Source organism: Sardina pilchardus, chromosome 7 (assembly GCF_963854185.1).
Source record: "Sardina pilchardus chromosome 7, fSarPil1.1, whole genome shotgun sequence".
NCBI lineage: Eukaryota > Metazoa > Chordata > Actinopteri > Clupeiformes > Clupeidae > Sardina > Sardina pilchardus.
This window is the reverse complement of record NC_085000.1, coordinates 5,287,733-5,303,402: the sequence shown is the minus strand read 5'-3', so window position 1 is coordinate 5,303,402 and position 15,670 is coordinate 5,287,733. Positions and strand designations below refer to the sequence as shown.

The 15,670-nt window shown below is 44.7% G+C and overlaps 1 protein-coding gene across 17 annotated transcripts in view; it reads right to left on the bottom strand.

Moving 5' to 3' along the window:
* The window catches only part of huwe1 (HECT, UBA and WWE domain containing E3 ubiquitin protein ligase 1), a 50,726-nt gene extending 37,811 nt beyond the window's left edge, over nt 1–12,915 (bottom strand). For 10 of the 17 annotated variants that reach the window (XM_062540402.1, XM_062540419.1, XM_062540413.1 and 7 more), the window contains exons 1-22: nt 10,924–11,021; nt 8,866–8,915; nt 8,501–8,570; nt 8,269–8,367; nt 7,903–8,109; nt 7,611–7,763; nt 7,309–7,371; nt 6,940–7,017; nt 6,730–6,777; nt 6,470–6,638; nt 6,181–6,281; nt 5,230–5,380; nt 4,916–5,043; nt 4,501–4,641; nt 4,296–4,401; nt 2,935–3,042; nt 2,722–2,823; nt 2,399–2,479; nt 1,963–2,069; nt 778–976; nt 425–516; nt 66–316 (exon numbers count right to left, since the gene is read on the bottom strand). In XM_062540402.1, coding sequence (XP_062396386.1) covers nt 66–316; nt 425–516; nt 778–976; nt 1,963–2,069; nt 2,399–2,479; nt 2,722–2,823; nt 2,935–3,042; nt 4,296–4,401; nt 4,501–4,641; nt 4,916–5,043; nt 5,230–5,380; nt 6,181–6,281; nt 6,470–6,638; nt 6,730–6,777; nt 6,940–7,017; nt 7,309–7,371; nt 7,611–7,763; nt 7,903–8,109; nt 8,269–8,367; nt 8,501–8,545 — 2,429 coding nt within the window. In that variant the 5' untranslated portion in view covers nt 8,546–8,570; nt 8,866–8,915; nt 10,924–11,021. Of the gene's footprint in view, nt 1–65; nt 317–424; nt 517–777; nt 977–1,962; nt 2,070–2,398; nt 2,480–2,721; nt 2,824–2,934; nt 3,043–4,295; nt 4,402–4,500; nt 4,642–4,915; nt 5,044–5,229; nt 5,381–6,180; nt 6,282–6,469; nt 6,639–6,729; nt 6,778–6,939; nt 7,018–7,308; nt 7,372–7,610; nt 7,764–7,902; nt 8,110–8,268; nt 8,368–8,500; nt 8,571–8,865; nt 8,916–10,202; nt 10,424–10,923; nt 11,022–12,835 lie in introns of those variants that run through there. The other 7 variants (XM_062540417.1, XM_062540420.1, XM_062540403.1 and 4 more) reach the window with 6 other exon arrangements.
* Nucleotides 12,916–15,670: the final 2,755 nt, after the last annotated feature.

The window sequence follows — 15,670 nt, the reverse complement described above, 5'->3', positions numbered from 1 at the left end:
ATTAACAGGAAGGGGGGACACAATTATCCTATTCCACCACTGACTCTACTCCACCGGTGACATACAAAGGGCTCCTGTTCACACAAACGCCACGAGACGGAATGTGAACTAACTGTCTGTTGCTCTCCGGCTCCCCCTGCTGCTGGCTGAAGGTGTGGAGGGCCTCCTCCTCCTCCTCGTCCTCGCTGGAGGCCTCCTCGGCCGCATGGTTGGAGCGCGTGGACGCCACCACCACCGTGCCGTCCGCCTTCTGGATGGAGGGCTTCTGGCAGATGTACTCAGGGGCTCGGCCCAGGTTACAGATCTCCTCCAGCAACTGAGGGAGGGAGAGAGAGTGGAGGTCGTTAGCGTCGACGCTAAACTAGCCACCGCGGTTGATCTTGAGCTGGTCCAACGGTCATGTTGGACTCTTGACGGAGCGCACCTTAATTATGGCCGTTGTGGCGTCAGTCTTCAGAGTGGGTTGGTGTCTCATCAGCTCGTCCACAGCACTGCCTAGGTTGGAAGCAGTGTCTCCTGAAACAGACAGGTGCGTATACACGCACACACGCATTAAAAACAGCTAGCACAGTGCAATCCATGTTCTCTAAAGCTCAAAAGCAAGATGAAATCCTTCCCCCATGATTATAGATGTGTGTGTGTGTATGACTGCATGAATGAATGGGTCAAGTGAGCTTAAGCCTGTGCGTGCACATGTGTGTGTGTACATGTGTGTGTGTGTGTGTGTGTGTATGCGCATGTATAGTGCACTCTGGCTGAACCCCTGCTGCTGCTCACCCAGCGGGTCGGAGCTACGTCTGCGGCGCATGGCGGGCAGGTAGTCGGGGGACAGCAGCACCTTGAAGAGGCGCTCGAAGGGCTGGCACTGCACGAACGAGTGCAGGCCGCGGGCGTTGAGGCACAGGGCGCTGAAGACGTTGGGCAGGGAGCCCAGCACCTCCCTGGTGGCAGGGACCTGCAGAGAGAGAGAGAGAGTCTGAGAAAGAGAAACCAAAAAAAGCGCGGAGGGAAATAAAAATAAAGAGTGGAAGAAGAGGGGAGGGAGGCAGAAGAGAGAACGAGTGAGAGACAGAGTGCTGGGGGGGAGGGGGGGTGTGAGCGACTGAGCAACTCAGGGAATGGCGGGGGAGGAGGTGGAGGAGGAGGCTGGCGGAGGAGGAGAACCGCGGCCGTCCGCATGGAACCTCCAGGAGATGAACAACAGGAGCCCGCGAGAATAACACAGCCGCAGACAGACAAACAGACAGAGACAGACAGACAGACAGACAGGCACGAACACACCGGCGACAGAAATGAAGCGAGATGAAAGGATGAAAAACGAGGAGACAATTCGCTCGAGAGAGACGCAGACCAGGAGCGACAGAGCACAAACCATCCCTTTCGAACACTGCCACTACATAAGAGAGAGGATACAGCCAATCCTTTCCTATCGGTTCAGTCTGCCAAGATGTGACATTTAAAACAAGCCAACCACTGGGTACAGTGAATGGGAGAGTGGTCAAAGAGAAAGATGGTGGAAGCGATAGCGCAGTTAATTTATCAAACTCTTTGTGCAGTCGGGCCAAAGTGAGTCACAACACATAAAGGCATCAATTTATCCTCTCCAATGGCTAAAATATGTTTTCAAGTGTATAACAGCAATTGGCAGTCCAGTCCAACCAAAACAAAATGCTGCCCAGGCCTGGAAACTGTTCCAGAGTTATTATGGAACTCGTTCTGCCCACCATCACATTTGTGCAGTGATGGTTGTCGGCCACACAAAGATATAGAGATATGCCTTTCCCTCGAGGCTTTGGCCACCTGCCCAAAACACCATGATGTGGGGTTGCCCGCACATCACTGCAGCAGGTGAAAATTAAAATGAAATGAAAGAAAAACGGAAAAAGGAGCACAGATGGACAGATACACTAGAGAGAGGGAGAGGGAGGGAGGAGGGGGGTGACTGAGGAGGTGCAGACTCACGTCTTTGATGAGCAGCGCGTGCAGCATGACATCAGTGAGGCCATTGTCCTGTAGAGAGGAGAGCAGAGAGGGCTCCTGGAACACAAACACTGTCACCACCTCCGTAGCTGCAAGAGGGAGAGAGAGAGAGGGAGGGAGAGAGAAGGAGAGTCAGTTAGCAAGGGGAGGTCACCACAGAGAGAGAATGAGGGGGGAGAAAAACTGCGAGACACTTGGCAACAACTGTGCACCAGCGTAGCACAGGCCCATACAAGGAAGCTGTGCTTTTCTAAAAGCCCAAGCAACACAGCACTGCTCTCGGCTGATAGGCCTTTACACTGGTGAGTAAAGACAAAACTTAAGAGTTACCAAAAACAGGCTCCATTCCATTCCAGAGAATGATCAAATTGAACTCCACGGTGACGTGTGTGTGCGTGCGTAAGAAAAGTAGACTCACCGAGGAGGAAGAGCGAGGGCCCGTAATACTCGGCATTACTGATGATGTGCTTGAGTGAGGTAGGCAAGGACCCATCCATTACTGTGAGCAGGACGAGAGAGAGAGAGAGAGAGAGAGAGAGAGAGAGAGAGAGAGAGAGAGAGAGAGAGAGAGAGAGAGCAGAGTCAGCAGAACACACCCATCAGTATGCAGTACCGGCGGGACACACACAATCTGTTGTTGCCCACACCGTACTTAACTGGCCCATTAGCCACTAGCAGCCGACCTGGTAATAACATAAGGGGAAAGTGTATTCAGAACGGCGCAGCGTTGCCGAGGCTCACCATGACGGATGCCATCCGAGAAGGCTGGGTCCTGAATGGCTTTCTTTAAGAAATTCAACATGGACTTCAACAGAGCTGCCCTCTGCGGGATGCACTGGACACCTACGAGGAGAGCACACCACGTTAGAGCACACCGCAAGTCCAAAGAATCTCGATACAAGCTGTGATGTTTTATTCCAAATGTGAGCCTTGAGCGCTGAATTCTGTAGTTACCTGCTCTAGGCGTAGAGGCCGTGCTGCTCTGTGCTCGAGTGTCTGAGTCGGTTTTGGTGCCGGCAGACGTGGAAGGTCCAGGGCTGCTCTCCATGAAAACCTCAGACACTACAATCAATTAAAAACAACACCAACATCAGTAACATCATTGGAAGGCACTCTCTGAAGACAGTCATAGGGGGTTTTGCTCAGGAGGGACTTTTTCAAGTTCCTAGAACTTTTTGAGAAACCCTTTTTCACGCATTTGCACTACTTGGAACTGGGGGCGACTGTAATTCTTCTGACTGCAGTTCCTATAACTATTTCAACTCCTACTTTGGGCTAGTGTCTTTTCCCTGAACTATGACTAACATACTTGTTGATTGGTCAAACATACATGAACATTTGCTTAACATAAAAACATGCAGAATGAAGTTGCCAAGGCAGACTACTTTGACATAATAAATGCCTTCTGGGCAGATGAAAAGAACACACAAGGATGACACGCCCATCCCCAATCCTACCATCATGTAGCCAGCGTATGCTAGTTGCAGTCTATTTTTTATTAGCCTTTACCATGGCATCTGTTAATATAGCCTTAATAACTATGATGTTTGATTCATCATTCATTAATTACTATAGACTGCTACCCTGATGCTAATGCTATCTACCAATAAACAATTGTTCATTCATTCAACCAGGAAAGAGATGAGTAGACTACATTTTCCACTGTTATAGGGTAAGCTACTTAAACCAACATTACTTGCAGCTTATTTTATTAGTTTAATTATCTAATGTTCATGTTAGAGATACACTGATACCATGATGTCAATTTGATGGTGGATTAATCTACCTAAAAAATGTATTAGAAAAATATCAAATACAAATTGCTGATTTATTTATTCACTGTCATCACCTGGACAGTAGGCTACATTTTTGCACCATAATAGATAGGCTATGCAACGCAATCAACCACCACAATCTTGAAAAACCACCACGGAAACACCGTTTCATCTCATGAGAAGATTGTGAATATGTCTGGCACAGCGATTGCAGGCAAATCTAATAAATGACAAAGAAGGATTTGCCAGACATGATAATGTTGTACGCTAAATAAAGATATGACCCTTTTAATAACATATCCATTTTACACTTTTTAAAACTCTAAGGGAAAGCCAAATAAATTCTTGCGCAATTTTTTGGTCCAATGTCTTGAGTGCCCCACTAAAAAATGCCTTGGATAACCTCAGTGTTCCTTGCTGACGGTGTGATTGCAAACCGAAAAACAGCCCTAAGACCAAGTTCAAGGGGTAGCCTCTCCAGTCAGTTCATGGAACGGAGTTCATTTTGTCTGAAAACACCTAATGGAGGAAAGTACTGACTGTCCATGTCTGTGTCCATGTCCTCAGTCTCTGCTGTCGTGCTGGGCCTCTGGATCTTTGGCTTGATGACAAATGGGCACTCCTTTCTGGACAGGTCCACCTCATGCTGCACACACACACACACACACACACAGTTAGATATGACACTATGCATCAGAAAAGACGGCAGGGGTTTAAGCAAGTCTGTCAGGACCCACAGGCCTACCTCTAGTCTGCAGATGAATATGGAAAGGCCGCTGTGAGACTGAAAGGCAGCCATGTCCAGGTTGGTGATTAGGTCCACAACGCGCACTGCTCGCGTAACAAAGGTAATCTGGTCCTGTTCGTCCCCCAGGAACTTGATCACCTGTGGGGCATAACATAAACCACGAATTAGCCATATGAAGACTAAAACCCAAGTCCATCTCAAGTCAAGAGGGCCCTTTCTTTACTGGGCTATACTGTTCATCCAAAGCAAGGACTGCAAGTAAACGAATGGCTGAGGTCCTTTGAGCAGAGATGACTGTCTGCATCACTCTGCTCATTAGCGCAGGAAGCCAGGCAGACAGGAAGTCATAGAGGCCGACTGTGAAGAGAGCAGAGGCGAGCAGAGCAGGGCAGGGGGAGGGGAGGGAATTCACCTTGAGCAGGGCCTCCATCATACCACAGGAGACTAGCGCTTCCCCACCGGCATCGTAGCTAGCCAGGTGGTAGAGGAATGAGAAGAGTGCCGTGGCAAACTGGTGTGGGTACGGCTCCATGAGAGGATCTGGAAAGCGCACCAATACAAGCGTTAAAAAACACCCCACACACACACACAGTTACACAGTGCTGTACATGTAGGTAACAAATATGAGACAAGCTATCTGAATATTTCATCCACAGCATATTTCCTCTGACGTGCAAAACCAAATTAGAGGCTCCAATGGCTGTATGGAATCATCCATCTGCTTACCGATCATGGCCTGTATGCAGTTGCGCACGAGCACTGGCAGAAAGCCGTGGTAGGAGGCTGTGCCGGTGCAGTCGATGATATTAGAGAGCTTTGGCGTCCGCTCCAGATGAACTATAGACGTCAAAGTGCGTAGAGAGGCAGCCTTGATGTCCTGACATGAAACAGGGCATAGCATAAGTGACAGTGTAACGCAACAGCACAATAATGACAAACAATGTCGCATTCTTAACCTTGAGGTCAAATTAGAGTAACAATATAGGTTAAGACTATGGATTCTATCATTCTATCATGAGGATTCTAAGCTACTGGCTAGGAAAATATATTCCAGGGTTAGCAGCAGAAAAATAACAATGTTCAAAGCATTAAAGGGAACAGCAAAATGTCCTATGACTGATGATTTTATGCTGTTCGCAACCTTTTTTGGCAGGTGAGCCTTTTTTTAACGTCACAAAACATTGGTGACCCCAATAATTCATAACATGTTGTGAGAGAGAACGCATCTCATCTCTGCTGTACCATCCAGTTGATAACCGTACATTTCCCCAAATGTCCTAGCAAGCTTATTTGTTGGTTTGACTAACTCGCCTGGGTGTTTTGCATCACTACTCAAGATCTCATGAGGGATGTCCAAGTTTATTTTTACATAGCTAGATTATAATGAACGACCAACTAGTTACTTAACATGGAGATCATGGGGCTTTCATATTTTTTTCATTAAATGTATGTATATTGTTATGTAATGTACTAGTCAATTATAAGATACTCAATATCTCAGCCGACCACATTTGAATCTAAGACGATCCCACGGTTAGGAAACAATGCCCTAAGGCTACGGAATGACAGAATCGATGTGTTTATCCTTTTGGGATTTGACCATCCACTTTAAAGTGCAACAAAAACAACATTAGTTCAAATCAAAGAAGCAGAAGAGAAACACAAGATGTAGCTCACCACTAGCTGTTTGTCTGTGATCTGCAGAACATCCACTAGTTCCTCTATCAAGCCGTTGTAGAGGATACTGTTGGCAGACTCTTGGAGGGCATTAGAGTACACTGCAAAAATAAAATTGTGGGTTAAAAAAATGCACCTCAGCACACATTCATTGGGGAATTTTGTTCACAGGTTGATGGAAACAAACGAGACTTTTATTTTTGGGTCAGGATGTAGTGGGTCCCTGTTGACACACTGACACACACAAACACACACACACACACACTCGCTCTTCCTATCTGTTACCCACCTAGGATGGAGATGGCGTGTAGTCTGGCCTGGACAGCCTGCAGCCTCTTCTTATGGTTAGAGAAGCCGTGGGCCAGGCGAATGTGTGTGAAGAGCAGAGTCTGCTTGTCCTTTGGGATGTTGTACATGACCGTCAGCGACTCCATGATCTCAGACGGGCTCTCCGAGATCTGGCCACCAGAGTAAGCACAAATTAACGTCCGAATCAATGCCTCTGCACAGCTGCAATACTAATGCACTTCCTCTAAAAACCGGGCTTACCTTATCCAGTTGTTCTATATGAATGTAGTGTAACGTGTTACTGCTCGACTGTAACAGACAAACAGAACTCTGTTAAAAAACACATTTAGGACGCCAAGAAAAAAAAATTCTAAACAAAACTACACCAACAGGTTAAGATAATATCTGGTCTTCTCTTGACTTTAGTCTCAGACTGGGAAGTATAAGTTTAACAGAGAAGGATGACCATACCTTCCGCTCCACTTTGACCTCAGCGCTGGGTTCAGCATAAAACTCAAAGTGCAGAGTCGTGGCACTAGGGGGGTACTTCTGCTCACGGACAACACAAGCAGAGAGGGAGGAGAGAGAGAAAGAAAAGAAAAGAAAGAAAGAAAGAAAGAAAGAAAGAAAGAAAGAAAGAAAGAAAGAAAGAAAGAAAGAAAGAAAGAAAGAAAGAAAGAAAGCACAAGAGACAGCAGAGGAGGCAAAGAAATTAGATCAATGAAGACCGCAGCAATAAATGTCCTGCAGCACTACAGCACTATTTGTTAATTAGAAGGGGGGCGCTGCAAATAGCACCCGGGCTCGGCCGCCAGAGAACGTGGAGGAGTGAGCACTCACCGACATGGGCAGATCTCTGCAGCACTCCGCCAGGCCAAAGCCATTCTCTTTGCCTCCCCAGCTCTGCAGAGGGAGGGAGGAAAGGGAGGGACCAGAATCAGAAATAATGCAAAACAGACAAAAGAATGGAATGCATGCTACTGTCGTCAAGACAGGTTCACCCAGGTCAATTAGCGCACACGCGGGACACATTTTAAATCTCAACTCAGATAAAGATCAAGAGTTGCAGACACAGAGAAAAGCATTTTGGGCCTACTGTAAGGCCAGCAGGTGCTCTCGGAGAGCCAAGATATTTGCCATACCTCAGCCAGGTGTTGCAGGCGGGCCAGGAGAGGCGTTCTCTTGTCGGAGCCTAATCTGGTGATGTAGTTGGAGCGCTTGCTAAAGACATACAACAGGTTCAGCACTGACAGGACCACCTGCATGTCACAGGAGGCTAGCAAGGTGGTCAGGTGCTGCAAGAAGGGGGGGGGGGGAGGGGTGAGAGTGGTAAGAATTACAGATGGGTAAGAATTCATCAACGGATAAACGATTAAAATAATATTCATTGGAGGATTGGACCTAGAGAATAATTGTGTGAATTTGGTGTGGTACCTCTATGGAACTGTACAGGTGCCTTGAGAAGCTATACTCAATAAGCAAGGCCGTGAAATTGAGCACAGCCAACAAGAGGGCTTTGAGCTGGCTGTTGTCCGGCCGATCGCACACCAGCATCCAGGACATGTTTTCCACTGTCTGTCCGGCGTCACACAGGATCCCATCGAATCGGTCAAGCAGGTCCACCCAGTGGTACAGCTCACACTGAGAAGAGGGAGGAGAGAGAGGAGAGGCTCAGAGGACATACTTGTGTGTGCCACTGATGCTCTGTTGCTACAGGTCTGAAACAGACTGGAGTGCCAGGGAGCCCAAAGGCCGCGCGAGCAGCAGTGACTCACCCGGGCTCTACGCTGGCACACTCACCTTGCCGATGTTCCAGGTCTTGATCTGCTGCAGCTCCAGGAGCAGCTGCTCGTCGCTGCATCCTTTCAGCCTCTCGATCAGCGTCCTGCAGTCGGCAGGCTGAGGGGGCAACAGAGGGGAGGAGGAGAGTCAGGACACGAACCCTCTGCAGAGTCACCGCGGCTCACACACACACACACACACACCAATGCACTCGCTGGATTAGGCAGATCAAAAGCCTGGCCACACTTACCGCTTCAGTGGGAGTTTTCTTTAATTTGCTTCTGTCAACCTTCATGGTCACTAGTTTCTACTCGCTGCTCCTGAAAAGAGGGGAGACGTGAGGGGGGCACTATCCACACACAGATAAGAATATGACACTCCACTGTGACAGAACTGATCCAACAAGTCTAAGGGCCACCAGACCAAATCAGAAGTCACAAATGCGGTATGATTTCTTTTTGGTATGCAAAGCTTACATGCAGTCAGGACAGAAAAATTAAGCGATTGCAACTTTGGTCACTGCATGTGATTGTAATTTCTCGCACTGAGAGTACCACCAAAGATTAAGGCCATGTTAAGCATACAGTACGACAAAATATTCGACAAAACACTTACTGTAAATGATTTGGCAAATCCAACTTAACAGCATGTTTCATTTACAATACCTAAAGAGATTAAACAAAAAAGACAACAAAAGGACAAAGGGAAATGCAACAATTAGGTCATTTGAATTAGTCATCTGTTAATGTGATAGCCACTTTTTCAACTACATTTCATCCCTTTCTCCCTTAGGAAATGCAACGGAGCACAATCAGAACATATGTCATGGAAATATAATGGGTCATTAGTCCATGCCAACCTCAATTAGCAATAATGAACTTGTTTGCCCTAAACCTGGAAAGAGTATAGATATACAATACGAATACTCTGAGGTAAAATTCATACTTCTTTATTGACAAGCAAACCGAGAGGAACTTTATTAGAGCAGAACAGGGAGGTAATAGTAATAAGATCAGCCAAGCAGTGACAGCACTGAGGATTCCGGTAAACATCAATAGAGTTGGGGAACAGAGTCTTCACTTGCCCCTGAGATTGAGATCAAACCTTATGAACAGAATAGTGTACAGGTTTCGAATACCTTGATCGAGAACTCACTGAACTATCCGTAGAAAAAGCACGACTCTTACCTGTTCCTAACCTTGGCCTAAACGTGAATTGCACCTCAAGTTTCTAAACCAAGGGGGTAATACATTAGAAGAGCCTGTTAAAGATACTATTGTGCCAATGCAGTGACTGGTAAACGGTAACCAAACGTAAACGTTTGAGTAGGTAAAGGTATTCTGCATATCACTACACAAAACATAACTAGCTACTTCCGTGTGACCACAGATAAAGAACCAACTAGCGAACAAACGGTGTGAATAGAAGGTCTTTCATACTGAAAACAATTCGTTGGGCTAAACAATTAAAGTTAGCTTATTGAAGAGCTTACAACGGGAAGAGTCAGTTAGCAAGCGAACTATACCATAAACGAAAAATAAAATTAAAATGACGTGCCTTCGTCGCTGACTAGAAAGACACACTAGCAATGGCAGCTAGCAAGCAAAGTCCTGAACAAAATGCTAGCAAGCAAAACTAACATTTGTTGTTTCTTGCCAGCCACGTATTTTCACAACACATGAAGCAACGAACACACAGAGCAAACAAAGACTTTTTCATAAAAGTGGCTTATGAAGAGCTGTTTACCAAGCTTATAGTGTAGTGAAATGGATAGAAAGAGGAAAAACCGGGTGCTAAGGTTACCACTTGCTAACGTTAGCAGTCAACACAGCTCATTAGCTCGCTAGCAAAATTATACTACACCATTTAGCCTAACGTTACCTCACAGTCTAGCGAAGCTACCTACCCAAGCCATCTCATCCATACATAATTAATAGCTATGTAAAACTTACCACTAAGGCGCCTCGGTTACCACTGATGAAAGATACACTAAATTATCTCTCTATGCTAGCTACCTGACGAGATGACCATAAGACGCTGCTGACTACAACACTAGGATAACAGTAACGTTGACGTGCTAGTGGGTCTTCCTAGCCAGCAATATGACCTGTAAAGTGTAAACTCGCTAAGCGCTAACTTGGCGACAATGGTAGCAATCTAGCAAATGCTACACATCAAGAGTGCTAACGTTGCAATCGATAGTGACTCGAAAGATGTCAACACGAAATCTTTCTACATAGCAGGTCATTTCAAGACTAAAGCAGTCCTAGCGACGTTTACGTGCCCCTCAAATGTCACGCTAGTTATGAACAAGCTAATAAACGTTAGCTACCCAACTTGCATGTGCTGTAATAGACTGGTCGAAAATTTAGAGACGTACGTTAAACCAATATGTATAACCACAGCAGTCCATTTCTTAACTCAGTTCCATATCCTGTTGTTGACTAATCTAGCGCCTGGCTGCAACAGGCCTGTTCATCAGCCAGCGCACTCTTCTGTAGCTACCATTAGCTATTTGGAAGTAGAATCCCCCAAAACGCACTACCAAACACAATTGGCAACGACTAGATCCGACTATGGTGTGTGCATATTTCACTCAAAACTATAGCTAACACCATGTTCAATTTAGTCGATCTTCCACACTTAAAGCGACGAAAAGATGCTCATACTTACGGTTTCCGACATGCGTTCGTTGGTTGGCTAGCTAGCTGTGAAACGCATAATATCCCGCTGAATCATTCCCCCATACGGGCCTAGAATGACACTGAGTGAATTGGTAGATTTCGGAGTTTTACTGCTGCAATTGTGCGTAACAACCTGTGTAGTCATTCGTATTTGGACCAAGTTAGAGCGTCGAGTCAAATTATTTTTCAACTTTCCCATGCGTTTACATTACTAGGGTAAAAAAGTGATATGTTGTATTATACCAACAAGTTAACCCCAAATGTAAATTATTCATGGGGTAAAGTTGTTGAAATCTGTTTAAACTCCCTTCACCCAAAGCCATGCATAAGGCAGATTTAATAACGAATTGTTTAACAATGTGAACAAGAAAAAATATAAAAGATACATAAAATAAGTGTATTATGGACGACGCCGTACAACTCTCCGCAGTTTAAGGAGGAATTATTCAATTACCAAAAACAATAAAATTCAATCGCCAAACACCTGCCTGTATTAAAAAAATAATGTAAAAAAAAAAAAAACCTGACAGACAGACAAGCCACATACACCGTAGCCTATCTGAGGGGAGTATTTTGCCATCTGTTAAAAGTGTTCAACTTATTGCTTAAAAGTTTAATAGTTGAGTTTGCCAGATCAACTTATTGAACTACACTCATAAGCTCTGAAAAACTGCCGTGTTCTGCAACCTTTACCGTTATGCTTGAGTTGGGCGTGCAACGGGACAACTACTCAGGTGACCTGACATTCACCTAAACAACAACTGTACAGTGCAGGACGTTTAGTCATCAGTTTCAAGCTACTTCAGATCAGAACGGATGTAGGGGACAGAACATATCAAAAACAAAAGTCATATTGTTGATTACACTTTTCCATCTTCACCATGAAATTATGCCTGGCGATTTTTAGCACTCTTGGGAATACACAATCACATCTAAACTACACCTACACCTAAAACTATGACAAATAATGCTTCTTTACATGACTGATATTGTATGACTAACTAGAACTGATCATTCTTGCCGTGTGCAACTAATTGTTAGCTCTTATATTCAGTGTCATACCAGAGCAATATTTCCATGCCTCAAATCTAGAAAACATATCTGACCTAAGATCCCTGATTTGGCATCCTGCCAGCCTGGCTAGCTAGCCAACTTAAACCTGAAGCCATTACTAACCTAATTTACATTGTTCAAAGTTTTGTACATAAACTGCCCTTGCGTCCATTTTCTTACATTATAAATCACGTCTACAAGGTTAACGTGATTTTCCAGGGCTTCTATCATGAATACTTAATCAGAGACAGATATCTCCCAAATACACAGTGACAATTTGGGTCTCTCAACGATAAGGTTACCTAAAACAGGGAGAGGGGTTGACATGCTAATGCCGCAGACATACAAGTTAACATTAACGTTAGCTAGCAAGTTAGCCTACTAGCTATCGTTATGTTACATGTCTGTGGCTATGTAGCCCTCATCACTCATGTCTCGGCCACATGTACATCAGCTAGCTCGGGCAAGACCCAGCTAGGAGATGCTTCATATTTTACAGCAGAATTGACGACAACAACGACATTTTCTTTGGGTGTATTTCAACATGAGGAACAATGACTTTGTAAATGACACACATGAGGAATTCTGCGAACAGAATGTAAATAGATACGAGGAGTCGCGCGCGCGCAACGCGCGTGCATTCACTACAATGCTCTTCAGTCGGACCGCAAATTAAAAATGGCGGTATATACAGTAGAATGTCCGGACTTCAGCTTGAAAAGACCCATTTACCTCGCTGCTCAACCAAATTTCTTGGCTTCATTGCTATCGCTTCCCCTAACAGTTCTGTTTAACCACTCTGCTAGTACGTCGTATGTTCACTGACTAGGATAACATTAATCTCTTACCTTGTATGCGTCTCAATTTAACTTCTCCATTTTACAGCAGCGAGCAGAGTATGCTGAAGTCTCGCGAGAGTAAGCCCATATCTTCGTTGAAAAGTAGAGAGGGCGCCCCCGCGTCCTCAAAATGTTGATATGCAGACCAAACCTCTGACCAAACTGCTCCTCAGTTAAATGAATTGATTTTGAGTTTGTTCCTCAGCTCCAGATGACATGACGAAAAAATACAAAATAAAACCATTATTTAGTTTTTATACCTCAAATCTTCTGCTTTCATTCAATGAAGACTGTAATGCAATGGGACAAACAATTAGGACAATATATGGGCAACATTAATCTATGAGGTGCTTGGATCAGGATAAACTTAAAAAGGCAGAGAAGAATTGAAAAGATGGTGATACCATCTCAAACAGTAGACTATCCAGGTGCAAAACTGGCAGAGATGACATCTAAAGTAGGCTATCTATCTATCTATCTATCTTGGTACAATCCACTGAGTGAAGCTCTCTCCCATCCTCTAGCATAGCCTACATCTTGGAGTCAGTAAACCATCACACCAATAACCTAGCCTACCCCCAAAACCCCGCCCTACAGAGCGCAACCACTTTAGGCCAGTAGTTACCTTACACACAAACCAATAATTAGGCTATTGAAAATGGTGGAAATGCAGAGGTCCTGAGTAAGATTATGTGCTTCATTTAGCGGAGAATATCTCAACTGTTCTAGACTATGACCCCACCGAACAACATGGGATGTGTGCCAACATCTCTATCCGGGACGAAAGTCCTGAAAATGACCATAATAGGTGACACTATAGATCACACTATTATTACACTAGAGGTGAATGGGACTTTTTTTCCCTTTATAGATATCCTCATAAACGTCTACCAGATTAATGTTCATATGAAGAGAAATAGCCTACTTTTCGTATTACACTTTGTCTAATTTCTGTTCAAAAATATGCAAATGAGGCAATATCTCATTAAAAATGCATACACTCTTGAAGCAACAGCTTTTCCGAGGTGATCACAATGTTTACAATGACCATGTAGTGTAAGAATTCTGGTTTGATATTTGGGGGTCTAGCAGCAAAGCTGCAGAGTTTCGATACGCATAAGCGTTCACTCAATACAGCCAATCAAAATTGACTGCGAAGCTGGCAAACAGGAAGTGAGCTCATATCTCACCATAGCTTTGATGTATGAAGTCCAAACATTGGTAAGGGGACTCGTTCATGGACTCGTTAACTGATTTTGATGACGCACTAGGAAATTGGCATCGTTTGGACTCTATAGGGGGCGCTGTGATTCAGGAAGTAAGCTCGTATCTCAACGATGCTTTGATATACGAAGTTCAGACTTGGTAGTGGACTTGGTACCTGATTGTGAGGACGTGCTAGGATATTGCCATTATTTGGCATCCATAGGGGCATAGCTCATATCTCAGCAACGTTTTGTTGTACGAAGGCCAAACTTGGCACAGGGACACGGGGTGCCTCTCATTTGGTCTTTTATACACCCTCCCTTCCTTCCTCGATCCTCGAAGAATGATGGGGCGGCAACAATGAATAGTCTATCCAGTGTTAGTTATAGAAAAGTGGGAATGCCTCTTGAGGACCGAGCATTGAGGATCGAGGAGAGAATTTGAGAGCCACCCATGGTATCTGGTCGCACTAGGAAATTGGCATCATTTGGCATCCGTAGGGGGCGCTGTGATACAGGAAGTCAGCTCATATCTCAGCAACGCTTTGATGTATGAAGGCCAAACTTGGTAAGGGGGATTGGTACCTGATTGTGCGGACATGCAAGGTTTATGACATCATTTGACCTCGAGGGGTGCTGTAATAAAGGAAGTACGCTGATATCTCAACCATTCTTTATCCAAATTCCAGTAAAACTTCAGGATCACCTGAAGGACAATGATCTCTTTGAGCCATTCCAATCTGGGTTTCGTCCTATGCACAGTACTGAAACGGCCATGATAATTACTAATGATCACTAATAGTCTTTGGTATTATTTGCCCTCAATGGTAACTTCCAGGCAGCGCTGCCTTCAAGGCACTACTCCCCTCAGTTTAGGGGTGGGATGAGGATTGAGGGGGTTAGGGTTAGGAATAGGGTAAAGGTAGTGCCTTTTAGGCTGTGCTGCCTGGAAGGTGCTATTGGGGGCAAAAAACACCATTGAGAGGCGTGCGTGTGATTCACCTTACTGTGTGTTCACTAATTCGGTGAAATTAGATTAAATGTAGAGACTGAATTTCCCTCACGGAATCAAAAAAGTATATATTCTATTCTATTCTATTTTAACATCTCAAATTTGGTCCATGTGTAGGAGAGGACCTCGGAAGGAGCAAATTTCATTCTAATTTAATTAAAGTTTAAAAGTAATAGCTACCATGGACAAAGTCAACATCACATAATAACTGAACAAAATCTAGTTATGTGTATTACAGGAGAATCCTGGACATTTTTCACGTAGACCTCTGTTTCGCGATGTCTCAGAGTACCATTGGTCCAAAAAACAAAGCTACGGCGCTACACTCAGGTGACATTATTGTGATTATACCCCCATAGCAAAGTAACTCCCTGACTGCTCTTGCTGTTGGCAGCAGCAACTCGAACCAGGTAGCACTGATTTTCTCCCTGTCAGTACTCAGTGACCTTGAGAAACAGAGATGTATTGGAAAAATGGCTGGAATTCTCATTTAAGTGTCTATAGATGCATACACAGCGTGACCTTCTACATTACATTTGTGTGAAGGAATTCAGAGGATGTCACAGTACTTTGTTCAAGAAAGAAACAGAAGCAATGCTGTAACTTTAAAAAATATGCTTTAATTGA